Genomic DNA, 26,541 nt, shown 5'->3' on the forward strand with positions numbered 1-26,541 from the left:
TCTTCTAAATGAAGGGCAATTTTTCTTCTCTGACCGCCAAATTTTCTCTCTAGCCTCTCCTTTGCCGCTTCGTAAGCCGCTGCTGAATGCCCTACCGTTTCTACCGCCTTAAGGGCTTCACCAGATAAATGTTGTCGAAGTTGCAACAGCTTATATTCAGGTGTCGCTGGTGCTGGATCAATACATGCCATGAAAGCTGAAACGCACTTTAACTGGCTCCACATATCCCTACCGATGGTTGCTCCTTCTTGCGAATTTTCGTTCGCTTTTGCGGATTGAAACGGATCCTTGTAATCCACAGGAATTTCATCACTTCTTCTCGGGTTCGACAATTCGTACGTCAAAGGTGGTAACATCAAAGCAATGCCTTTGTGAGACAATTCGCGGGAAATCACATACGATCGACAAATAAATGGCGCAGTTGGTTTGTTTTTTACTTATTATTGGTACAGAAGCGGTAAGAGGTTTTTTTTACAGAGCGCAGTGAGGCAAAACGAACCTGTAGATATTCTGAAAAGTCATTAAATCGTCATCCATGTGGAATTAATTTTTAATTATTTTTGCATAAGTTAAAAAAAAAAAAATGACGCAGGTTCCAGTTTGTGTGGTATATATTTTGTTTTACAACCGTGTCTGACTCATCACCAACCTGTAGTAATGGAATTTCAGTAAAAGCGGAAAATTATGGCCTTGGAACGATAGTTTACATCATTTATCAATTTTGAAAATTAATTATATTTTATGAATAAATTGGAAATGCTCTTCGAAATGAAAAATTGTTCTTCTGCCATGTCGAGTCGAGTTCTTTACCATAGTTCAACATCATAACGCCTGAACCGCCTGCAACACCTGAGAGCTTAATCTCTGGCATAGTTGGGCTATTATTGGAATTATATTCTCTCTGATGGCGTTAATGTTGCCAAAGCTTGCTGTACTGTCTGCTATCGAATCTTGCCTTCGTCTACTTCCGAGCTGTTTCAGAGTCGTCAAAATCACCCAGTTCTTCCTAATGTTCATTCAAATTTCGAGGTTGAATTTCTTCATTTGAGATCTGATAAGTACTGATAAACTGATTCAGTGCAAGGCGCAATTTTTCGAAAAATGTTCCCTAAACGGCCGAAACCCCCGCTCGGATTAAACGCTCTGTTACGTTTACACGAAGTATGTGGAGCCCAATTTCGCGGGTCTTCTTCCCGGAAATAGAATGGCGTTAGAATGACGTAATAGCATTCAATGTTTGGTAGGAAATACGTGGCAATCTTTCCTTTATCTGTTTTATTTTCAATGAAGTATTTAATTTCTCGTCAGGTGCAAAATAATGCGATTGGGCCGTTCTGCGTTTAGAGATGTTAAGGTGACACACGTACGTTTTAATGATTTAATAGCTCGTGTTAAGCTTTGTTTTCATGAGCACGTACGGTTGAACTATGCTGTATAAATAGATGCCTATCTATCCACGATATCAAACTGCTCGGGACCCCTCCAGGCGTAACGTTGCAAACCGCATCCAAAATTTTTTTTAATTGTGAGGTAAATTGCTACAAATGGCCGAGATAGAGGAAGCTGAGGAGATTATCGACGATGTCGACGAAGAAATGGACGATGACGCTAAAGACAAAAAAGTAGAGAAAGAAGCAGACGAGGAAGAGAAGGAGAAGATAAAAGAGGCCAAAGAAAAAGTCGGCAAGCTAAGAAGTGCCCTCAACTCGCTGAAAGAAATCGAGTGGGGAACGGTGGTAAAAGATTTTGTTAAGTTCGTTATCAAAAATGTCGCGGTTGGTGCCATACTTTGGGGAGCGATGATTGCCTTGAACAAGATAATATCGAAGTCCACTGGCACAGAAAAGACAACAAACCAGAAGAAGCAGAAAAAGATCCAGGCATTGGCGCAGCTGATCTCCGATATCTCCACCTATATCAAAGACCTTTCCGATTGGATGCAGGCCAAGGAGGACGTGACGGTGGATGCTGGCAGCGGAATAATGGTGCCTCTGCCAGACGTTTATACCAAGTACACTAAACCAATGCAGACGGTCAGTTCTCTCGTGATCACAAGAAAGTTATAACTTTGCTTATAGGTCCGACTACTTAATAAAAGGAGATAACAAAAAAAAAAACCCAAACAAACAAACAAACCAAAAAAACCCAGTTTTTATTGCCGTAAATACCCTATTAGCCCCCAAGGGTCTTGTTAATTTCTAGCCCTCCATTGGGGTGGTGGTCGTAGGGGGGGGGGGGGGGGGGGCTAGTCAATAAAGAAGAGGGACGTATTTAAGCAAAAGTTAAATTAGTGTTTCCATAATTTTAGCATATACCTAACTGAAACATAACCGGCGCTAACAGGTTGTGTGTTATTAGAAGTACAACGGTAATTTATCTTACCACGATAATACTGCCTCATAGTTTGATCATTGGTTCGCCTGAGTTTTGAAATATTTTTTTTTTTTGCGTTTTCTAACATGAGAGGTAAGAGGTGTGTGTGTGTGTGTGTGTGTGGGGGGGGGGGGGGTGGGGATGTGGGGAGGGAGTAGGGTAGGAAATCTGTGTCCCAAGCAAAGGTGGGGGTCACGGTTATTAGAAAGAGGGGCTTGACAGAGAACAGGGCCTGATGGTTGAATCTGAAGAAACTGGCGCGTGACCTTTCGTGGAAATTGATTGCTAATGATGTTTCTAACTCACTCTTGTTTGTTTTACTTTTTGAATGAATACAGCACATAGACACAATCTACAATGTTTCCAAAGAGCTTTGGCCGGACAATGGAAGCGGAAAGACGACTGCTGTTGTTCCCACAATCGACCAAGTCAACCAGATCATCACTAACACGGGGCCTGTTGTGGATGGCTTGCAAAATATAGTCACGTTTACAAATGCCAATAAGGAGAAGTTTCCAGACCTGTCCACGATGCCAATCAAGCAGTATAATGTGGACAAGCTCGATGGAGACTTGGAAACCGTCAAAGCGCTCCCGTATGCATGAACCATTTTTTTTCTTTACAGCAGTTGATTTCATTTAATAGCAGCTTGAAATTTTTAAAGAAATTGAAATCGTGATTTACGCAAAGCTTGAAACAAGCCCCTGTTCGCCCCCAGCCAAAAGTGGGACAGAAAAGTTTAAATTATAATAGAAAACACGTTTGTCTCCCAAGTACTAGTTTCAAGTTTCAAGTTTGTTCAAAACTTCACCGAAAAAGTCGCTTCTAATGATACTATCTGTTGACAACTCGTCCTGAAAATGAAGAAAGAAAAATGGCTTCGGTGTTTCAGTCAAGCATACGTGAACATATGCATGACTGACCTTTAGATTTTATCACTGTCAATCACTCGTAACCTTTTCAACTACTGTAGCTGTTGTAACTGTTTTCCCAAGAGTAAACATGAAGAATAGCACGTTTTGTCTGGGGGTGCGGAAGGAGGAGGGGGGAGGTCTTAGTAAATTGTTCTGTCCTGTCAGTCGCCGGAGGGGTACTCCTTTTGTATTAGCGTTTATTCGGCTACGTCAGTAATGGTAGTTCTAATGCTCTATTTTATAGTTTTGGATTTAATAGCAATGAAAAAACCTATGATAAGGATTCCTTAATTTGTGACTTTGTGTCTTCTATAGCTAAGAACCATGTAAGGCGGGTGCAAGTCAGTTCAGTAATAGAATGTTATGAAAAAATTCGCCCCAGTTATGACTGGTATGTACCCTTTCCTCAAAACCTGCCCTTTATTGTTCACACCCCGATTTCAAGAATCTTTTTAGGCTAGAGGATTTGTCTCAATCGGCTCAGCCATGCTATCAATTATCTTGCAAAATAAAAGCTATTGTATGTTTTGATAGTGCTGGAGCAGTTTTTAATTGAGTGTCGACAGGACGTGGAGTTTGCTTTGGTTTTGCCTCACTACACTTTGTGATTGGTTGGCAAACCTCAACAAGTGACAAGCAAAACCAAAACCAATGGTCCGTGACTTGCTCGCAAGCGTTTTCTTGTGCGCGCCAACGCTTGTTGCTGGTTACTTGTTTTTGCTCTGAATCAATTCAATTTTGATTGGTCTATTTTGCTGTTTACGTTTGTTATGATTGGCAGCAGTAAATACTTGGGTTTGGTTTTGCGACACTCAATTGAAAACCGCTCTCTAATGATAGAGTATAAGAATATTGTTTGTAGCTTATAATAGCTCAAAGCTGGTCAATGTAAGGTTGCGTCAATAAAAATTCAATTGCACAGATACACCGAGTATAGAAATTATGTGTAGAGCCAATTTTGGATGAGGACCATGGCTTAAAGGGATAGCTCCATCCTCTCTTTATCACGTACAATCACCCTTTAGAAGATCAATCCAAATGTCGGACTCATCGAGGAGCTGAAGGAAGGAAAGATCTCATTAATTTTGTTTTGCTTTTGTAAATATTGGAAACACAAAACAGAAAAACCACACGGGTAACACGACTTGTCCTCTGAAAAAAAAAATGTCTTTATACTTTATCCTTCATTATGGAAGTTATTTCACTGCCGTCTTGCCAATTTTTTTTTTAGCTGCAGTTTGAAAAAGTACTTGTTGCAGCAACCGGTTTTCCTTTAGCAGCTGAAAGTAATTCAAGAAGTGGCTGATCAATGATACACAGCTTCACCCAAAAAACCACTGAGTACCCTCACGGGATTATATGTAATAAACGGCATAAGAGTGTACACGGTTTCTTAATCGTCCACCACTGCACTACAACCCCCCCCCCCCTCCCCCCCACCCCGTCGCCTTCTCCCTGGTAACTGGATCATTCAAATTTTGGGGAGGCACTGGCACTAGCCAAGAACAGTAAATACTAGTTGTTTGAAAAAAGACAAAAGATTTTTTAGTTGTGAGCAAGAGAGAATGAAGTTCATCCTCTCTTGTTCTCATCGAGGCAGTTTTTTTTCTGTCTTAGAATTTCACAATAGAAAGGTTATTTCAGTGAGCGTGGTCTTTTCCCGCATAGTAAAGACAGTAAAAACAGTAAAGCCTGAGCGTTTCGGAAATTAATCGCAGGCCGTTATGAAATAAATGGAACTTCTTTCCGGCTTGCTGGTATTTCGGAAAATAATTCGTTCCGCTCAAGGATTGTCCTCAAAATTTCACCGCTGTCCTCAAAGCTTCGCTTCTCGGCCATCTGTTCATTTTTTGGACAATCATTCAGCCTTGGGCATTATCATCCGATACAGCAGCCGCCTGAACGGTTTTATAGGACTAAATGTCAACACGTTCGGGTTATTTTTTAAAACAGAACAGATACTTTTATTTATTTTAGTCATGGTGATTCCTTCAGCATTTATAATAAAATACTGTTATCAATGACAGCCATGAATACAAAATTACAATTACATAGCATTGAAGATTAAAGTCTAAAAGGTTTAAAAATCTTCAATTCAAAAGCATGCACTAGTAGAATTGAAAACTGTAATATAAAATAACTATTTTAAAAAATTATTAAAAGCGGCGCTTCCCTTGTAATGAAATAACTTCTTAGCCGATTCAGTCCTTACTGAAGGTACATGTAAAAATTTGCTCTTTCGGTTTGTCACCTTGTCACTACTTCCCTATTGCAGCCCCTGCTGCCGCTTCTGCAGCTTCAGCAACACCTACGGCAGCTTCTACTCCAAGAACGACTCCCATTGTGTCCTTGGGTATTAACTCTCAGAAAATCAGGGCCGTAGCCAGTATGAGGCAAACCGAGGCACTTGCCTCAGTCATTGTTGACAAATTCACAAACAGTTAAATAAGTAAAAAAAATGTTAACGCAACATGATATTATGTTGACTGGTAACGCGAATCAGGCAGTGCCCTGAATTACAGACGAGAAAAATTAAGCAAAAATTCATGCTAACTAGGCAGAGGCTTCCCAAAGAAAACTGCCTTGCTTTCATGTGTTTTTCCTCCATTTCTCGAGTCTTTTGTCTTCTCTGATCTGAGTGAGGAAAATCTGTCAAAATGCAGCGTTCTATCAACAGCTTTTTTCAAAGAAAGCGGAAAGTAGTTGCTCTCATAACATGCTTTCAGTTCTTCTCAAAAATCGAACCAAAATTTAACCTTGTTTTGGCATTACTAGTATTCAGCGAAGCAACTTTGTCCTTAATTCCATCTAGAAGAGATGGTGGTGTCAGTGAAGAAGCCACCAATGATGGTCGGAAAGAAGTTGTAGAGGCAAAAACCGGACAGGCGGCAGCGCCACTAAGTACAGGAAGCTGTTCGTGTGAGCCCAGCTTAAGCGTTCTCCGCAGGTTGAAGACCAGGTGTACTTCATCGATGAGCTCTTACAGGCTCCATGGCCTTGCATTAGCTTATGTCCACAGCGAAATCCCTGTGGACTCGCTAAGGCCTCTACAGGCGGTGGAATGCTAGTGGTCATAGGCGATATCGCGCTACCATTTAACAGCTAACTTCGTTGCTATTTAGAAACGAAAATCCTCAAATGAGAACGGCCGAGACCAGGTTTTATGAGCCTGCGAGACTGAGCACCCCTTCCCCCCCCCCCCCCCCCCACAATAAACCCTTTTTTTCACGAAACCTCTGGTCAGGCACACAGAGCCCCTAAAGTAGCATTTAAATAGCCCCCTCCCCCCAACTCCCCCCCCCCCCCCCCCAAAAAAAAAGAGTCACTTCGATCTCTAGATCTAGATGGCCTTAAGGGCTCCTAGCGGAATTTTTGTCAAATAAAGTTTGATCCCAGTGTTTAGTTTAAATGTAATCATCATAAAGACCCTAAATTGCTAGGCGGGGAATTTAACCGTGGATATTGCCTCAGTCCATACTTTTTTCTGGCTACGGCCCTGAAAATTGTCTTGTTGATTTCTCTTCTGTCAAATAAACCTTCCCAGTCTAATTTTGATTGGCTGACATTTATGCACGTAGGGCTGGAACTTACGCACTTACTTCTTAACGCTTACGACAGTTGTTATTAACTTTTTGTTTCAAGTGAACACGTACGATTTGAATTTCTTGGGAAAGTGGAGGGGGGGGGGGGGGGGGGGAGGATGACGGTATCTCCGGCGGCTTCGCTCACAGGCCAGCACTGCATTGTATATCATGCACATCAAAAAACCTTTTTACAGTAATGCATGTCCAAAAGACTTCAATACGAACAGGAAATGTGTTTATTTGTCCGTCAAACTCCACTTCGAATTTACCAAAAAAACCATCTCGTACAACACGTGAAAAACAACAAGATCTGATCCGACTAAAACACATGAAATTTTTATAGCAAATGCATGACAGAAATGTTTGCATGTCCCTCGGGCAAAAAAAAAAAATTAATTCCTAATGAGAAAAGTCTTGGCATTCTTTCTTTTGTCCATACTTCCCCCCTTGATATGACGTAGCATATCAACGAACATTTAACCTAATAACAGGAGGAACTGCGAAAAAATGTTCTAAGAAGGAATGTCACTAATCCTTTCATAATTCAATCATTGTTCCACAACGAAGTCTCTTGATTCAACATCGTTCTTAAGTAAGTTCCAAGTGACATAACTTTGAAATAGGCCTTGTGATCTGGTTTTTCCCAACTTGAACTTTTGCGACTCTCTTCCGAGAGGCTAGTGACCTCGTGGTGTGTTGGGTGAAATCACTAAAACTACGTCCCCAACTTTAAAGTCTTGCTTGACTTCAGTCCACTTTCTCCTGATTTAGGCTTGGAAGCCACTCACGCAGCCATCTGTGCCAGAAGTGTCTCACTAATTCTTGCACTCTTCTCCATCTTTTCTTTGGGCTGAAGGTGTTCTCGTCCACTGACTCTGGGGCGAATTGTCCACCAATCTGACCAATTAAGAAATGGTTTGGTGTTGATGGTACATCGTCATCGGGACTTGCAGACTAATAGGTTAGAGATCTTGAATTCAAAAGTGCCTCTGCTCCGGTAAATGCGGCCATTAATTCTTCGTCAGTGATGTGTGCGTTTCCTAAAATTGCATGCACAGCCCGTTTCGCTACCTTGATCATTGACCCATGTACGCCACCAAAATGCGGTGCTGCTGGGGGATTTAAGTGCCAGGTAACTACCTGACTGGCTGTGGAGGCTCTGATTCTGTCTTGGTCAAGCACTTCGACCAGTTGGCGCAGCTCTTTGTTTGCCTTAACGAAATTTCCACCATTGTCAGATAACATTCCTCGGGGAAGAGCTCTCTGATTGGCCATTCTGTAAAAGGCATTCAAGAACAAATCCGTATCAAGACCATAGGCCATCTCGATCCAGATGAACTGCTCTCATTGAGAGACAGGTGAACAAACACAAGTAACGTTTCTGCCTCCGTGTTCCTCTGCCTCGAATGGTAAGAAAAGGACCTCCGAAATCTACTGCCGTCTGGGCAAATGCTCGCAGTGATAATCTTAGTCTTATCTGTGGTAGAGGAGCCATAACTTGCTTTGCTGCTTTAGCTTTTCGTCTTCGACACTCATTGCACTCCTTCTCCCATTCTCTTATTTCTTCGCGACCAGATATTATCCAAAACCGGGTTGATAAAGCCGCCAATGTTTGATTAGTTCCACTTGCATGCTTCCCTTTCTCGTGATAATGCTTGACAATTAGCTTTGTCACTTGATTCTTGCGGGGCAGGATTATAGGAAATAGGGCGTCTTCTGATAAGAACTCTGCATATCTCAGTCGACCTTCACTCCTGATCTGGCCCTCTTCGTCAATTCTTGGTTTTAATCCAAGCAATTTGCTGTTATTTGGTAACTCTCTTTGGCGAAGAAGCGCTGTGTACTCGTCGATAAAAGCATCTTGTTGTGTGCTTTTAACCTCATGAGTTTCTGTGTCCTCAATTTCTCCCGGCTTTAGCTCTCCACTCTCCCTTTCACATAGTCTGCAGTTGTTTACGAAACGATAGACCCATGCTTGAACTCTGATAAATTTTTGCCAACTTGAAAATCGATTTGGATTCAAATGCCATAAATGCTTATTCTCCTTTAGTGAAATCCTTGTTCGTTCCTCGACATAATCATTTGCTTGTTTGGGGAATTTTCGGTCATTCCTCTTGATCTCCATTGATTTCGTTTCCTAATCTACGTTGACACGATTTATCGGCCATTCTGACTCGTCGTTTCCAAGGAACCCAGGTCCGTTCCACCACTTCTCGCAGTTAGCTAGTTCCGACACTTTTAAGCCTCTTGTAACCAGGTCAGCTGGATTTTCTTTGGTTGGAACGAATCGCCATTGCCGAGGATCACTCACTGACACTGGATCTCTCCCACTCGATTTGCGACAAACGGTTTGAACGACCGGCTTCTTCCTCTGAACCACCACAGTACATTCATGCTATCAGACCAGAAGGTTACTTTATTCAAGGCACTGTCAAAGGCTTTGGAAACATAATCTGACTAAATCGTCGACTATTTGGATCGTTTCCATCTTGTTTTCTTCTGTTTCTTCAAGGGCTGTTAGAATAGCATCTCTGTCAATGGTTTCTTCCGTCATCAACTTTATCAAGCGAATATAAAGCTTCGTAAGTTGCGTTTTTACGACCCGTTTCTGTTCCTTGCCAGTATCGATGAGGTCCTCATTTGCATCGGCGTCATTCAAAACATTCTCGTCATCTCCAGCAGTCATATTGAAACGTCCACAGAACCTCGCTCTGCTACCAAGTAATTATGTCCTCAAGACTTCAATACGAACAGGAAATGTGTTTATTTGTCTGTCAAACTCCACTTGGTATTTACCAAAAAACCATCTCGTACCAGGCGCGTAGCTAAGGGTTCGATAGGGGTGTTCGTTGAGCCCCAAATCTTGCTGACCGCCGGAGGCGCTCTTACTAGGGGGGTCCGGGGGCATGCTCGCCCGGAAATTTTTGAAAATCTAGGTTCCCAGAAACCTCATTTCCTGCATTTTGAGACCCATTTTAGGCAAATCACAATTTTGTTTTACAGCAGCTTTTTAAGCTATATACATCATTTCGGCGGCATAATTGTTTCAACTTAAACAAGAAAGTTCAAAGTACATTCCGTGCCCTGTCAAGTTCTGATAGCTATTTGATCTGCTGATAGTCATACACCAAGCTGGTAAACTGCATCATTCTTGGGTGTGGGCCCTCGAACAAACTGACTATCTCGTCAAGATTGACAGGCATATCATATTTGATATGCATTAGAGCCAGGGCGGGCAGCCTACTCTCTCCCATGGTACATGTTCAGCTCCTCATTGCGCTTATGGAACGTTCACACTCACAAGTGAATGTTCTCAGGCGAACTTGTACGTAATTGCGCGTGAAACTCAACAAGGCTTGAACTATTAAGTTTGAAGTGAATCTCCTTTCAGAACAATGCAGCATTCAGAGAACAAAACGTATCGCAAAGCATGCTTTTCTATGGCGTTTTCGAGCGGATGCGGTTTTACCACAAAATGAAACGTCATTGAAATTAATTTCCAAGGGTTCTTGACAATTTTTATTTTTACTGTGGATAAGACATAAGGCCTAACGAACGGGTTTATATCTCTATTTTTCTTTCGTTGATGTATTTCGACGACAGGAACTTTATCTAAAAGTTTTTCTTCGGCCATTGTTGATCTTCAAAGGGGGTTCGTTCGAACCCCTCGAACCCCCCTTCCTACGCGCCTGCGTACAACACAAGAAAAACAACAAGATCTGATCCGACTAAAAAAAACATGGAATTTTTATAGCAAATACATGACAGAAATATTTGCATGTCCCTCGGGCAAAACAAAAACAATTTAATTCCTAATGAGAAAAGTCTTGGCATTCTTTCTTTTGTCCAATGCAAATGTCACAGATAGAAGAAGCTTTAGAAATTAGCAATGTAGCTGGAAGAGGTTGAAAAAGAGCGTGAAAAATAGGGAGTTTCAGTTACTTTTTTTTTATTTTTGGCTGCCGGATTTGATCTTTTACAGATCCTGCGCCGGTATACTTCCAGCATTTTCGTTCGCGGTCGTTTAATTTGTAGTTTATTTTTTACATTTCCGTAGGAAGTCTTTAGTATAGGCAGCTTTTGGTTTTCAATTGAGTCTCCTAACACCAAAACGAGAATACTCACTGTAACATAATAAGGACATCAAATGTGAACAACACAATAAACAAACTAGAACGCCATGGCAACTACATTTAGATGTTCTGTAACAAGAGTTAACTTTTCCTGTAAATTCACGCAATGTTATCTAAAGCATTACGTTGCTAGTTGCAGAAAACATGTTACACGCTGACCAAGCAAAACGTATATAGAAGACTGCAAAGGCGGTATGACTGAACGGGTAAGGGGGGTAGACGTGTAGTCTTGAGGTCCCGGGTTGAAGTGCTTGCCCCTCTTGCCCCTTCCTTGATCACTTGGATTTGCTTCATGGTCACCGTCCCTTTCCTTAGCCTCGTTCACGACATTAGAACCGTGATCCCTAAAACAAAACATTGCTTATTTTGTAACACAGGATTTTATTCATATCCTGCACGCAATCTTTAAAGGTCCCGGGTTCGAGTCCTGGATCACGTCATTACTGATTCGTTAGCCCGTTACGGTAACACAGGATTTTAGTCGTCATATCCTGTTTGTAATCTTTGAAGGTCCAAATCTTGGATTGCGAAATTTTAAAAATCCGTGAGCCCAGAAAAGTCAAACATTTAACAAATCGACGGCAGTTTTCTATGGTCTATACTCTTATAGACCATAAAATGACGTCAAAAAATGTTCAAAACTCAAGTGGAACCACAAGCCGCAGGCTATAAGAGTATAGACCATAGAAAACTGCCGTCGATTGGTTTTTTACAATAACATGGAAAACGTACGAGCGGAATTGGCTATATTTTTCGTTGGGAAAGCGCGCGCGTTACATCTGACGTCATTTTTATTGTCTGCACTCTTATAGACAATAGCTACGTACGAGCCAATCAGCGCCCAGGAATTTGGACAGTTATTGTAAAATGTAGCTTATAAGTTATTTATATCTTGGATATAATTTATTTCTTCAGATAATCAAATGGTCGCGTGTTCAACGTATGGACTATGACATACATATTATGTTTACTCCGAGAACCCCCAAACTAATAAACATTGCATATTAACGGAATGACTTAAGTCATATCCTGCACGTGCTGTACACATCCTAAACCGGGAACATGATTTGCACTGTAAATAATTCAATACCTACAGTTAAGCTATGAAACATACTTCTTTTAGTTATCTTGTCAAACTCTTTCTTTTTGATATTAAAGCCTGTACGACTAGATAAATAAAACCGGTAAGAAAATAAACCAAGTTAACAAGATTCGAGAGTTGCTTTGTCCCGGGCTTTGTTCTGCTCACTAGTTTGGCAGAGGTTCAAACAGACAGTGAACAGAATCAATCGTGACTAGATAGGTCACGTTTCCAACATCCAAAGTAATGCCTTTGTGAGACAATTCGTGGGAAATCACATACGATCGACAAATAAATGGCGCAGTTGGTTTGTTTTTTACTTATAATTGGTACAGAAGCGGCAAGAGGTTTTTTTTTACAGAGCGCAGTGAAGCAAAACGAACCTGTATATATTCTGAAAAGTCATTAAATCGTCATCCATGTGGAATTCATTTTTAATTATTTTTGCCTAAGTTAAAAAAAAAATGACGCAGGTTCCAGATTGTGTGGTGTATATTTTGTTCCACAACCGTGTCTGACTCATTACCAATCTGCAGTAATGGAATTTCAGTAAAAGCGGAAAATTATGGCCTTGGAACGATAGTTTACATCATTTATTTATTTATTTATTCAATATTTATCCAGGGGCATCCAATTTAAAATTAATTATATTTTATGCATAAATCGGAAATGCTCTTCGAAATGAAAAATTGTTTTTCTGCCATGTCGAGTCGATTCCTTTACCATAGTTCCAGTCAACATCATAACGCCTGAACCGCCTGCAACACCCGAGACTTTAATCTCTGGCATAGTTGGGTTTTTTTGGAATTATATTCCATCTGATGGCGTTAATGTTGCCAAAGCTTGCTGTACTGCAGCTGTCTGCTATCGAATCTCCCCTTCGTCTACTTCCGAGCTGTTTTAAAGTCGTCAAAATCACCCAGTTCTTCCTGATATTCACTTAGACTACGAGCTTGAATTTCTTCATCTGACATCTGATAAGTACTGATAAACTGATTCAGCGCAAGGAGCAATTTTTCGAAAAATAGTCCCAAAATGCCGAAACTCTCGCTCGGATTAGACGCTCTGTTTCGTTTACAAGAGGTGTGTGGAGCCCATTCTCACGCATCTTCTGCCCGGAAATAGAATGACGTTCGAATGACGTAATAGCCCTCAATGTTTATTAGGAAATGCGTGACAATATTTCCTTTGTCTATGTTATTTTCTTGCAATAATGAATTTCTCGTCAGGTGCAAAAGTAATGCGATTGGGCCGTTCTGCGTTTAGAGATGTGGTGACATTGACACACGTACGGTTTTACAGCTCGTGTTAAGCTTTGTTTTCATGAGCACGTACGGTTGAACTATGCTGTATAAATAGATGCCTATCTATCCACGGTATCAAACTGCCCGGGACCCTTCCAGGCGCAACATTGCAAACTGCATCTGAATTGTTTTTTTTTTTTAATTGTAAGGCAAATTACTACAAATGGCCGAGGAAGAAGTAGCTATGGACATTATCGACGATGTCGAGGACGAAATAGCAGATGAAGAAGCAGACGAAGCAGAGATGGGGAAGATAAAACAGGCCAAAGAAGAAGTCGGCAAGCTAAAAAGTGCCCTCAACTCGCTGAAAGAAATCGAGTGGGGAACGGTGGTAAAAGATTTTGTTAAAAATGCCGCGGTTGGTGCCATACTTTGGGGAGTGATGATTGCCTTAAACAAGATAATATCGAAGTCCAGTGGCACAGAAAAGACAACAAACCAGAAGAAGCAGAAAAAGATCCAGGCATTGGCGCAGCTGATCTCCGATATCTCCGCCTATATCAAAGACCTTACCGATTGGATGCAGGCCAAGAAGGACGTGACGGTGGATGTTGGCAGCGGAATAATGATGCCTCTGCCAGACTTTTTTACTGATTACACTATATCAATGCAGACGGTGAGTTCTCTCATAATCAAAAGAAAGTTATAACTTTCCTTGTAGGTCCAACTACTTAATGAAAGGAGATAAAAAACAAACAAACAAACAAACAAACAAACGACAACAACAACAAAACAGTTTCTATTGCCGTAAATACCCTATCAGCCCCCAAGAGGCTTGTTTATTTCTAATCCTAAGGCTAGTCATCAGGCATATTAAGGCATGGCCAAAAGCCTCATTTGCATAAAAAAAGAAAACAATCATAACATTTCGTACATTAAACAAACAACCGTCAAACTTGGTAGTTATATAAAACTTGAAGACCTTAACTGATTTTTTTGCTTCAAAGTGATACGCATTTTGGTCACGTGACCTGTAAATGATCATTGATTGTTAAAGATCTTCTAAGCCAAATGGGGTATATAAAATGAAATAGTATTTAATCTCTTTTGGTGTCATACGTTTACATGTCAAGGACTTGAAATGAATTAGCCTTGTTTGCGTGTCCACATTAAATAGCAGTCCTGTAATTAAGGGAAATTGGTCACGTGACATTAGAAATGACTTAATAACTTCTGATATGAATGACAGGTACCACCATACAAGGCTAATTAATAATGAACTTTCATAGTCAGTGTAATAGTATGACGCCGGAAAAGGTTTGATTATAGTTTGTTTTATATACCCCGTTTCACCTTAAAGATTTTAGACGTTAATCATCATTTAATGGTCACGTGACCAAAATGTTCCATACTTTAAAGCAAGAATCAAAAAAGGTCATCAGGTTTCATAAGACTGCCAAGTTTGACGTTTCTTTGTTCAATCCACGAAATGTTATGATTGTTTTCTGATTTTATGCAAATGAGGCTTTTGGCCATGCCTTTTAAAATATGTCTGAGAATTGCATGCAATAAAGAAGAGGGATGTATTTAGGCAAAGGTTAAATTAGTGTTTCCATAATTTTAGCATATACCTAACTGAAACATAACCGGCGCTAACGGGTTGTGTGTTATTAGAAGTAAAACGGCATTTCACGATAATACTGCTCCACATTGAAGACCTTTCGTGGAAATTGATTGTTAATGATGTTTCTAACTCACTCTTGTTTGTTTTACTTTTTGAATACATACAGCACATAGACACAATCTGCTATGTCGCCAAAGAGCTGTGGCCGGACAATGGAAGCGGAAAGACGACTGCTGTTGTTCCCACAATCGACCAAGTCGACAAGATCGTCGCTAACACTGGGCCTGTTGTGGGTGGCTTGCAGGGTATAGTCACGTTTGCAAATGCCAATAAGGAGAAGTTTCCAGACCTGTCCACGATGCCAATCAAGCAATATAATGTGGACAAGCTCTATGGAGACTTGGAAACCGTGAAAGCACTCCCGTATGCATGAACCATTTTTTTCTTTACAGCAGTTGATTTCATTAAATAGCAGCTTGAAATTTTTAAAGAAATTGAAATAGTGATTTTCGCAAAGCTTAAGACAAGCCCCTGTTCGCCCCCAGCCAAAAGTGGGATAGAAAAGTTTAAATTATAATAGAAAACACGTTTGTCTCCCAAGTAAGTTTCAAGTTTCAAGTTTATTCAAAACTTCACCGAAAAAGTCGCTTCTAATGATACTATCTGTTGACTCCTGAAAATGAAGAAAGAAAAATGGCTTCGGTGTGTCAGCCAAGCATACGTGCACATATGCATGACTGACCTTTAGATTTTATCACTGTCAATCACTCGTAACCTTTTCAACTACTGTAGCTGTTGTAACTGTTTTCCCAAGAGTAGGTCTGTTTACGGGGTGAACATGAAGAATAGCACGTTTTGTCTGAGGGTGCGGAAGGAGGAGGGGGGAGGTCTTAGTAAATTGTTCTGTCCTGTCAGTCGCCCGAGGGGTAGTCCTTTTGTATTAGGATTTATTCGGCTACGTCAGTAATGGTAGTTCTAATGCTCTATTTTATAGTTTTGGATTTAATAGCAATGAAAAAACTCATGATAAGCATTCCTTAATTTGTGACTTCTTCGTGTCTTCTATAGCTAAGAACCATAGAAGGCGGTTGGAAGCCATTTCAGTAATAGAATGTTATGAAACAACGCCCCAGATATGAATGGAATGTACCCTTTCCTCAAAACCTGCCCTTTGTTCTTTGCTTTAAAAGTCACACCTCGATTTTAAGAATCTCTTTAGGCTAGAGGATTTGTCTCAATCGGTTCAGCCATGCTATCAATTATCTTACAAAATAAAAGCTAACGTATGTTTTAATAGTGCTGGAGCAGTTTTTAATTGAGTGTCGATTTGCTTTGGTTTTGCCTTACTACACTTTGTGATTGGTTGGCAAACCTCCCTCCACCTTTCTCAACAAGTGACAAGCAAAACCAAAACCAATGGTCCGCGACTTGCTCGCAAGCGTTTTCTCTCGTGCGCCAACGCTTGTCGCTGGTTACTTGTTTTTGCTCTGAATCAGTTCAATTCTGATTGGTCTATTTTGCTGTTTACGTTTGTTATGATTGGCAGCAGTAAATACTTAGGTTTGGTTTTGCGACACTCAATTGAAAACCGCTCTCTAATGATAGAGTATAAGAATATTGTTTGTAGCTTATAATAGCTCAAAGCTGGTCAATGTAAGGTTGCGTCAATAAAAATTCAATTGCACAGTTACACCGAGTATAGAAATTATGTGTAGAGCCAATTTTGGATAAGGACCATGACTTAAAGGGATAGCTCCATCCCCTCTTTATCACGTACAATCACCCTTTAGAAGATCAATCCAAATGTCGGATTCGAGGAGCTGAATGAAGGAAAGATCTCATTAATTTTGTTTTGCTTTTGTAAATATTGGAAACACAAAACAGAAAAACCACACGGGTAACACGACTTGTCCTCTGAAAAAAAAAATGACTTTATACTTTATCCTTCATTATGGAAGTTATTTCACTGTCGTCTTACCAATTTTTTTTTTAGCTGCAGTTTAAAAAAGTACTTGTTGCAGCAACCGGCTTTCCTTTAGCAGCTGAGAGTAATTCAAGAAGTGGCTGATCAATGACACACAGCTTCACCCAAAAGACCACTGAGTACCCTCACGGGATTATACGTAATAAACGGCATAAGAGTGTACACGGTTTCTTAATCGTCCACCCCTGCACTACAACCCCCCCCCCCCCTCCCCACCTCCTCGCCTTCTCCCTGGTAACTGGATCATTCAAATTTTGGGGAGGCACTGGCACTAGCCAAGAACAGTAAATACTAGTTGTTTGAAAAAAAAAAATTTTTTTAGTTGTGAGCAAGAGAGAATGAAGTTCATCCTCTCTTGTTCTCATCGAGGCAGTTTTTTTTCTGTCTTGGAATTTCACAATAGAAAGGCTATTTTAGTGAGCGTGGTCTTTTCCCGCATAGTAAAGACAGTAAAAACAGTAATGCCTGAGCGTTTCGGAAATTAATCGCAGGCCGTTATGAAGTAAATAAACTTCTTTCCGGCTTGCTGGTATTTCGGAAAATAATTCGTTCCGCTCAAGGATTGTCCTCAAAATTTCACCGCTGTCCTCGAAGCTTCGCTTCTCGGCCATCTGTTCATTTTTTTGGACAATCATTCAGCCTTGGGCATTATCATCCGATACAGCAGCCGCCTGAAGGGTTTTATAGTACTAATTAAATGTCAGCACGTTCGGGTTATTTTTAAAACAGAATAGATACCTTTATTTATTTTAGTCAGGGTGATCCCTTCAGCATTTGTAAACAAAATACTGTTATCAATGACAGCCATGAATACAAAATTACAATTACATAGCATTGAAGATTAAAGTCTAAAAGGTTTAAAAATCTTCAATTCCCAAACACGCACTAGTAGAATTGAAAACTGTAGTATAAAATAACTATTTTAAAAAATTATTGAAAGCGGCGCTACCCTTTTAATAAAATAACTTCTTAGCCGATTCAGTCCTTACTGAAGGTACATGTAAAAATTTGCTCTTTCAGTTTGTCACCTTGTCACTACTTCCCTATTGCAGCCCCTGCTGCCGCTTCTGCAGCTTCAGCAACACCTACGGCAGCTTCTATTCCAAGAACGACTCCCATTGTGTCCTTGGGTATTTGAAAGTCTCACAAAATTGTCTTGTTGATTTCTCTTCTATCAAATAAACCTTCCCAGTCTAGTTTTGATTGGCTGACATTAATGCACGTAGGGCTGGCACTTACGCACTTACTTCTTAACGCTTACGACAGTTCTTATTAACTTTTTGTTTCAAGTGAACACGTACGATTTGAATTTCTTGGGAGGAGGAGGGGGGGGGGGGGGAGGGGATGGATGACGGTATCTCTGGCGGCTTCGCTCACGGGCCAGCACTGCATTGTATATCATGCACATCAAAAAACCTTTTTACATGTGCATGTCCACAAGACTTCAATACAAACAGGAAATGTGTTTGTTTGTCCGTCAAACTCCACTTCGAATTTACCAAAAAAACCATCTCGTACAACACGAGAAAAACAACAAGATCTGATCCGACTAAAAAACATGAAATTGTTATAGCAAATGCATGACAGAAATATTTGCATGTCACTCGGGCAAAACAAAAACAATTTAATTCCTAATGAGAAAAGTCTTGGCATTCTTTCTTTTGTCCATACCTCCCCCTTGATATGACGTAGCATATCAACGAACATTTAACCTAGTAAGAGGAGGAACTGCGAAAAAATCTTCTAAGTAGGAACGTCACTAATCCTTTCATAATTCAATCATTGTTCCACAACAAAGTTTCTTGATTCAACATCGTTCTTAAGTAAGTTTCAAATGACATAACTTTGAAATAAGCCTTGTGATCTGGTTCTTCCCAACTTGAACTTCTGCGACTCTAACATGCCCATCTTGGCCAGGGTAAACTTCAATCACTCTTTCGAGAGGCCAGTGACCTCATGTGTGTTAGGTGAAATTACTAAAGCTACGTCCCCAACTTTAAAATCTTGCTTAACTTCAGTCCACTTTCTTCTGACATTTAGGCTTGGAGGCCACTCACGCAGCCATCTGTGCCAGAAGTGTCTCACTAATTCTTGCACTCTTCTCCATCTTTTCTTTGGGCTGAAGCTGGTCTCGTCCACTGACTCTCGGGCGAATTGTCCACCAATCTGACCAATTAAGAAATGGTTTGGTGTTGATGGTACATCGTCATCGGGACTTGCAGACTAATAGGTTAGAGATCTTGAATTCAAAAGTGCCTCTGCTCCGGTAAATGCGGCCATTAATTCTTCGTCAGTGATGTGTGCGTTTCCTAAAATTGCATGCACAGCCCGTTTCGCTACCTTGATCATTGACTCATGTACGCCACCAAAATGCGGTGCTGCTGGGAGATTTAAGTGCCGGGTAACTACCTGACTGGCTGTGGAGGCTCTGATTCTGTCTTGGTCAAGCACTTCGACCAGTTGGCGCAGCTCTTTGTTTGCCTTAACGAAATTTCCACCATTGTCAGATAACATTCCTCGGGGAAGGCCTCTCCGATTGGCCATTCTGTAAAAGGCATTCAAGAACAAATCCGTATCAAGACCATAGGCCATCTCGATCCAGTTGAACTGCTCTCATTGAGAGACAGGTGAACAAACACAAGTAACGTTTCTGCCTCCGTGTTCCTCTGCCTCGAATGGTAAAAAAAGGACCTCCGAAATCTACTGCCGTCTGGGCAAATGCTCGCAGTGATAATCTTAGTCTTATCTGTGGTAGAGGAGCCATAACTTGCTTTGCTGCTTTAGCTTTTCGTCTTCGACACTCATTGCACTCCTTCTCCCATTCTCTTATTTCTTCGCGACCAGATATTATCCAAAACCGGGTTGATAAAGCCGCCAATGTTCGATTAGTTCCACTTGCATGCTTCCCTTTCTCGTGATAATGCTTGACAATTAGCTTTGTCACTTGATTCTTGCGGGGCAGGATTATAGGAAATAGGGCGTCTTCTGATAAGAACTCTGCATATCTCAGTCGACCTTCACTCCTGATCTGGCCCTCTTCGTCAATTCTTGGTTTTAATCCAAGCAATTTGCTGTTATTTGGTAACTCTCTTTGGCGAAGAAGCGCTGTGTACTCGTCGGTAAGAGCTTCTTGTTGTGTGCTTTTAACCTCATGAGTTTCTGTGTCCTCAATTTCTCCTGGCTTTATCTCTCCACTCTCTTTCACATAGTCTGCAGTTGTTTACGAAACGATAGACCCATGCTTGAACTCTGATACACTTTTGCCAACTTGAAAATCGATTTGGATTCAAATGCCATAAATGCTTATTCTCCTTTAGTGAAATCCTTGTTCGTTCCTCGACATAATCATTTGCTTGTTTTGGGAATTCTCGGTCATTCCTCTTGATCTCCATTGATTTCGTTTCCCAATCTACGTTGACACGATTTATCGGCCATTCTGACTCGTCGTTTCTAAGGAATTCAGGTCCGTTCCACCACTAGCTAGTTCTGACACTTTTAAGCCTCTTGTAACCAGGTCAGTTGGATTTTCTTTGGTTGGAACGAATCGCCATTGCTGAGGATAAGTCAGACACTGATTGAATCTCTCCCACTCGATTTGCGATAAACGGTTTGAACGACCGACTTTTTCCTCTGATCCATTACAGTACATTCATGCTATCAGACCAGAAGTTACTTTATGCAAGGCACTGTCTAAGGCTTTGGAAACAGAATCTGACATTCTTAACCCGAGAACTGCTGCAATCAGTTCCAATCTGGGAATACTTGTCGTGGAGAGTGGCGTGACTCTTGTCTTAGCAGTTACTAGCCTTTTGGATGCCAATCCACTCTTATAACATACTCTTGATAAGATGACAGATCCATACGCATCCTGCGATGCATCAACAAATGTATGCAGTGTCTCTGAAAGCAGTTCCTCGTCCTGTCCTAAGCGCAGACAACTCGGAACTTTGATTTCCGGTAAATCTTCTAACTCACTGAACCATGTCCGAGCTCTTCTAGCCAAATCGCCTTGAAAAAGGTCGTCCCAATCGAGTCCAGCAGCCCACATCTTTTGCAATAGAACTTTAGCACGAATGATGAACGGTGCTTAGAAACCAACTGGATCAAACAACTTCGCAATCTTCTCTAGGAAACTTCGTTTAGTAAGTTCCAACCCTTCTTCTGGAGGATTTGTCTTGAATGTAAATACTTCTTCGTCTGGTAACCAGGCGACTCCCAGTGTCTTTACCATTGGTACTCCACTACTGTCAAGATGGAGTTCAGACGCTCTATCCTCAACTGGAATCTTTTCGAGAAGCTTAGATGAATTTGACAACCACTTTCGAGCTCGCATGCCTGCTCATGACCACACCTGGTCTAATTGACCGTACAGTTCCAAGGCCTGGTTATCGTCCGCCACAGAGTCCATACTTTCGTCCATGTAAGTAGATTTCAGCATAGTCTCAGCGGCCATTGGCAATTCGTCCTTGTACTTCTCGGCGTTCGCTTGAGCCACAAACTGAGCTTGAAATGGCGATGAGTTTACTCCAAACATCACGCGATTGAATTCAAATTCTTCCGGCTCCTTCTATTTTTCTAGTGATCTCCAGAGGAAGCGCAGATATGGTCGGTCCTTTGGTGCAACTTCAATTCTCAAGTACATCTCGGAAATGCCACAAACTAATGCCACGGGATGTTTGCGAAAACGTAGCAACACATCGTTCAAATCCTTCTGCAGCTTTGGTCCTGGCGAAATTTTGTCATTCACGGAGACTCCTTCACACTTGGCGGAGGCATCGAATACAATACGAGTTTTTGTCGTAATTCTATCAGGCCTTACAACAGGGAAATGAGGCAAGTACCACTTTCTTGATGGTCTACTCTCAGCTGGATCTATCTTTCGAATGTATCCTTTCTCAAGGTACTGACTGATGCATTTGGAGTAAGCTTCTCCAACCTCTGGGTTGTTGCGCAACTTCTTTTCAGTGTTAAACAACCGACGCACCGCCATACTGTAATTGTCTGGCAGTTCAGGTTTGTCATCTTTCCATGGAATCGCCACTTGATATCTTCCATCCACGTACTTGATGGACTTCTCAACTTTCTCTAGTGCATTGGAAACACAAATGAAGACGCTTGGCAGCATCCCATCTGTCTTGAACACTCATGGCTTTGAACTTCTCGCATCGCCAAACTCCATGCGGTCCATTACATACTTTACAAGGGCGTGACATGTATCCTGTTTTTCTGTGGCTTTCCGTTTTCTGATCTCGACCAAAGAACGTCGACCTCTCGCTATCCTTCCGATTTCGCTTCTGCTCGAAACTCTTGCTTGCTGTGTTAACTCCCCGAATGGTCTCCGAAGCCACTGTTTGAAATTCGGCCTATTGTACGATAAACTCCTTTAACGTTTCCACTGATTCCCAGCGACCATTTTTGTACATCCAGCGATGATAGTGGGCTAACGCTGACTCTTTCAACTTTTTGCACAGACTGACATATAATGTCCGTTTGCCCAGTTCTTCATGTCGATTGACTTCTTTGAGATAAACTACAAGTACGTCCAACAAAGCTGCAAACCTCTCTAAATCTCTTGCGTTGCCAGGGCGAACGGACTTAATAGCCTCCAACTCTTCTAAATGAAGGGCAATTTTTCTTCTCTGACCGCCAAATTTTCTCTCTAGCCTCTCCTTTGCCGCTTCGTAAGCCGCTGCTGAATGCCCTACCGTTTCTACCGCCTTAAGGGCTTCACCAGATAAATGTTGTCGAAGTTGCAACAGCTTATATTCAGGTTTCGCTGGTGCTGGATCAATACATGCCATGAAAGCTGAAACGCACTTTAACTGGCTCCACATATCCCTACCGATGGTTGCTCCTTCTTGCGAATTTTCGTTCGCTTTTGCGGATGGAAACGGATCCTTGTATTCCATAGGAATTTCATCACTTCTTCTCGGGTTCGACAATTCGTACGTCAAAGGTGGTAACATCAAAGCAATGCCTTTGTGAGACAATTCGCGGGAAATCACATACGATCGACAAATAAATGGCGCACTTGGTTTGTTTTTTACTTATAATTGGTACAGAAGCAGCAAGAGGTTTTTTTTTACAGACCGCAGTGAAGCAAAACGAACCTGTAGATATTCTGAAAAGTCATTAAATCGTCATCCATGTGGAATTAATTTTTAATTATTTTTGCATAAGTTAAAAAAAAAAAAAGACGCATTTTCCAGTTTGTGTGGTATATATTTTGTTCCACAACCGTGTCTGACTCATCACCAACCTGCAGTAATGGAATTTCAGTAAAAGCGGAAAATTATGGCCTTGGAACGATAGTTTACATCATTTATCAATTTTGAAAATTAATTATATTTTATGCATAAATTGGAAATGCTCTTCGAAATGAAAAATTGTTCTTCTGCCATGTCGAGTCGAGTCCTTTACCATAGTTCAACATCATAACGCCTGAACCGCCTGAAACACCTGGGAGCTCAATCTCTGGCATAGTTGGGCTTTTATTGGAATTATATTCTCTCTAAGATTGACTTTTGTTATTAAATTTAGCAGAAAAACTAACGCGGAGAGATTTCGACGTTTCGATGACATCCTATTGTTTTCAGTTTAGTTTTGTCTACTTACTTATGTAAATTTTCTTCATTTTCTTGATAATGATGACAGGATGTCATCGAAACGTCGAAATCTCTCCGCGTTAGTTTTTCTGCTAAATATATTCTCTCTGATGGCGTTAATGTTGCCGAAGCTTGCTGTACTGTCTGCTATCGAATCTTGCCGTCGTCTACTTCCGAGCTGTTTCAGAGTCGTCAAAATCACCCAGTTCTTCCTAATGTTCATTCAAATTTCGAGGTTGAATTTCTTCATCTGAGATCTGATAAGTACTGATAAACTGATTCAGTGCAAGGCGCAATTTTTCGAAAAATGTTCCCTAAACGGCCGAAACCCCCGCTCGGACTAAACGCTCTGTTACGTTTACACGAAGTATGTGGAGCCCAATTTCACGGGTCTTCTGCCCGGAAATAGAATGGCGTTAGAATGACGTAATAGCATTCAATGTTTGGTAGGAAATACGTGCCAATCTTTCCTTTATCTGTTTTATTTTCAATGAAGTATTTAATTTCTCGTCAGGTGCAAAATAATGCGATTGGGCCGTTCTGCGTTTAGAGATGTTAAGGTGACACACGTACGTTTTAATGATTTAATAGCTCGTGTTAAGCTTTGTTTTCATGAGCACGTACGGTTGAACTATGCTGTATAAATAGATGCCTATCTATCCACGATATCAAACTGCTCGGGACCCCTCCAGGCGCAACGTTGCAAACCGCATCCAAAATTTTTTTTAATTGTGAGGTAAATTACTACAAATGGCCGAGATAGAGGAAGCTGAGGAGATTATCGACGATGTCGACGAAGAAATGGACGATGACGCTAAAGAAAAAAAAGTAGAGAAAGAAGCAGACGAGGAAGAGAAGGAGAAAATAAAAGAGGCCAAAGAAAAAGTCGGCAAGCTAAGAAGTACCCTCAACTCGCTGAAAGAAATCGAGTGGGGAACGGTGGTAAAAGATTTTGTTAAGTTCGTTATCAAAAATGTTGCGGTTGGTGCCATACTTTGGGGAGTGATGGTTGCCTTGAACAAGATAATATCGAAGTCCAGTGGCACAGAAAAGACAACAAACCAGAAGAAGCAGAAAAAGATCCAGGCATTGGCGCAGCTGATCTCCGATATCTCCACCTATATCAAAGACCTTTCCGATTGGATGCAGGCCAAGGAGGACGTGACGGTGGATGCTGGCAGCGGAATAATGGTGCCTCTGCCAGATGTTTTTACTAAGTACACTAAACCAATGCAGACGGTGAGTTCTCTCATGATCACAAGAAAGTTATAACTTTGCTTGTAGGTCCGACTACTTAATGAAAGGAGATAACCAAAAAAACCCCAAACAAACAAACAAACAAACAAACAAAAAAAAAACAGTTTTTATTGCCGTAAATACCCTATTAGCCCCCAGGGAGCTTGTTAATTTCTGGCCCTCCGTTTGGGTGGTCGTCGGAGGAGGGTGGAGGGGGCTAGTCAATAAAGAAGAGGGATGTATTTAAGCAACAATTAAATTAGTTTTACCATAATTTTAGCATATAACTAACGGAAACATAACCGGCGCTAACAGGTTGTTTGTTATTAGAAGTAAAATATCTTACCACGATAATACTGCCTCATAGTTTGATCATTTGTTCGCGTGAGTTTTGAAGTTTTTTTCTTTTGCGTTTTCTAACATGAGAGGTAAGAGGTGTGTGAGTGTGTGTGTGTGGGGGGGTTGGAGTGCGTGGGGAGGGAGTAGGGTAGGAAATCTGTGTCCCAAGCAAAGGTGGGGGTCACGGTTATTAGAGAGGGGGCTTGATAGAGAACAGAGCCTGATGGTTGAATATGAAGAAACTGGCGCGTGACCTTTCGTGGAAATTGATTGTTAATGATGTTTTTAACTCACTCTTGCTTGTTTTACTGTTTGAATACATACAGCACATAGACACAATCTACAATGTCGCCAAAGAGCTGTGGCCGGACAATGGAAGCGGAAAGACGACTGCTGTTGTTCCCACAATCGACCAAGTCAACCAGATCGTCACTAACACGGGGCCTGTTGTGGATGGCTTGCAGGATATAGTCACATTTACAAATGCCAATAAGGAGAAGTTTCCAGACCTGTCCACGATGCCTATCAAGCAGTATAATGTGGACAAGCTCGATGGAGACTTGGAAACCGTCAAAGCGCTCCCGTATGCATGAACCATTTTTTTCTTTACAGCAGTTGATTTCATTTAATAGCAGCTTGAAATTTCTAATAAAATTGAAATAGTGATTTACGCAAAGCTTGAGACAAGCTCCTGTTCGCTCCATGTGTAGCCAAAAGTGGGGACAGAAAAGTTTAAATTATAATGAAACACAAGTTTCTCTCCCATGCACCGAAAAAGTCGCTTCTAATGATACTATCTGTTGACAACTCGTCCTGAAAATGAAGAAAGAAAAATGGCTTCGGTGTTTCAGTCAAGCATACGTGAACATGTGCATGACTGACCTTTAGATTTTATCACTGTCAATCACTCGTAACCTTTTCAACTACTGTAGCTGTTGTAGCTGTTTTCCCAAAGAGTAGGTCTGTTTACGGGGTGAACATGAAGAATAGCCCGTTTTCTCTGAGGGTACGGAAGAGGGAAGGGGAGGTCTTAGTAAATTGTCCTGTCAGTCGCCCGAGGGGTAGTCCTTTTGTATTAGGATTTATTCGGCTACGTCAGTAATGGTAGTTCTAATGCTCTATTTTATAGTTTTGGATTTAATAGCAATGAAAAAACCTATGATAAGGATTCCTTAATTTGTGACTTCTTCGTGTCTTCTATAGCTAAGAACCATGTAAGGTGGGTGCAAGTCAGTTCAGTAATAGAATGTTATGAAACAATTCGCCCCAGTTATGACTGGTATGTACCCTTTCCTCAAAACCTGCCCTTTATTGTTCACACCCCGATTTCAAGAATCTTTTTAGGCTAGAGGATTTGTCTCAATCGGCTCAGCCATGCTATCAATTATCTTGCAAAATAAAAGCTATTGTATGTTTTGATAGTG

General features: G+C 41.1%; 2 protein-coding genes and 1 pseudogene across 4 annotated transcripts; 2 read left to right on the forward strand and 1 right to left on the reverse strand.

Annotated features, from left to right (window-relative positions):
- Positions 1-1,505: 1,505 nt before the first annotated feature.
- Positions 1,506-26,541, forward strand: LOC146456209 (uncharacterized). 3 transcript variants are annotated; one of them, XM_085093431.1, is made up of 3 exons: positions 1,506-2,033; positions 15,120-15,571; positions 25,896-26,541. In XM_085093431.1, exons 1-2 carry the CDS (start codon positions 1,545-1,547, stop codon positions 15,384-15,386), a joined length of 756 nt encoding a protein of 251 aa, XP_084949557.1. In that variant the 5' UTR covers positions 1,506-1,544; the 3' UTR covers positions 15,387-15,571; positions 25,896-26,541. The 3 variants fall into 3 exon arrangements, with proteins under 3 accessions (XP_084949557.1, XP_084949558.1, XP_084949559.1); XM_085093433.1 differs by lacking the exon at positions 1,506-2,033 and adding an exon at positions 13,298-14,005; XM_085093432.1 differs by lacking the exons at positions 15,120-15,571; positions 25,896-26,541 and adding an exon at positions 2,712-3,164 and having other exon boundaries at positions 1,515-2,033.
- LOC146456210 (uncharacterized) lies at positions 20,789-22,062 on the reverse strand (annotated as a pseudogene).
- On the forward strand, positions 24,099-26,293 carry LOC146456211 (uncharacterized). The gene is made up of 2 exons (XM_085093430.1): positions 24,099-24,781; positions 25,444-26,293. Exons 1-2 carry the CDS (start codon positions 24,293-24,295, stop codon positions 25,708-25,710), a joined length of 756 nt encoding a protein of 251 aa, XP_084949556.1. The 5' UTR covers positions 24,099-24,292; the 3' UTR covers positions 25,711-26,293.

The sequence above is a fragment of the Pavona decussata genome, unplaced genomic scaffold (assembly GCF_977016875.1).
Source record: "Pavona decussata unplaced genomic scaffold, jaPavDecu1.1 SCAFFOLD_260, whole genome shotgun sequence".
NCBI classification, from domain to species: domain Eukaryota; kingdom Metazoa; phylum Cnidaria; class Anthozoa; order Scleractinia; family Agariciidae; genus Pavona; species Pavona decussata.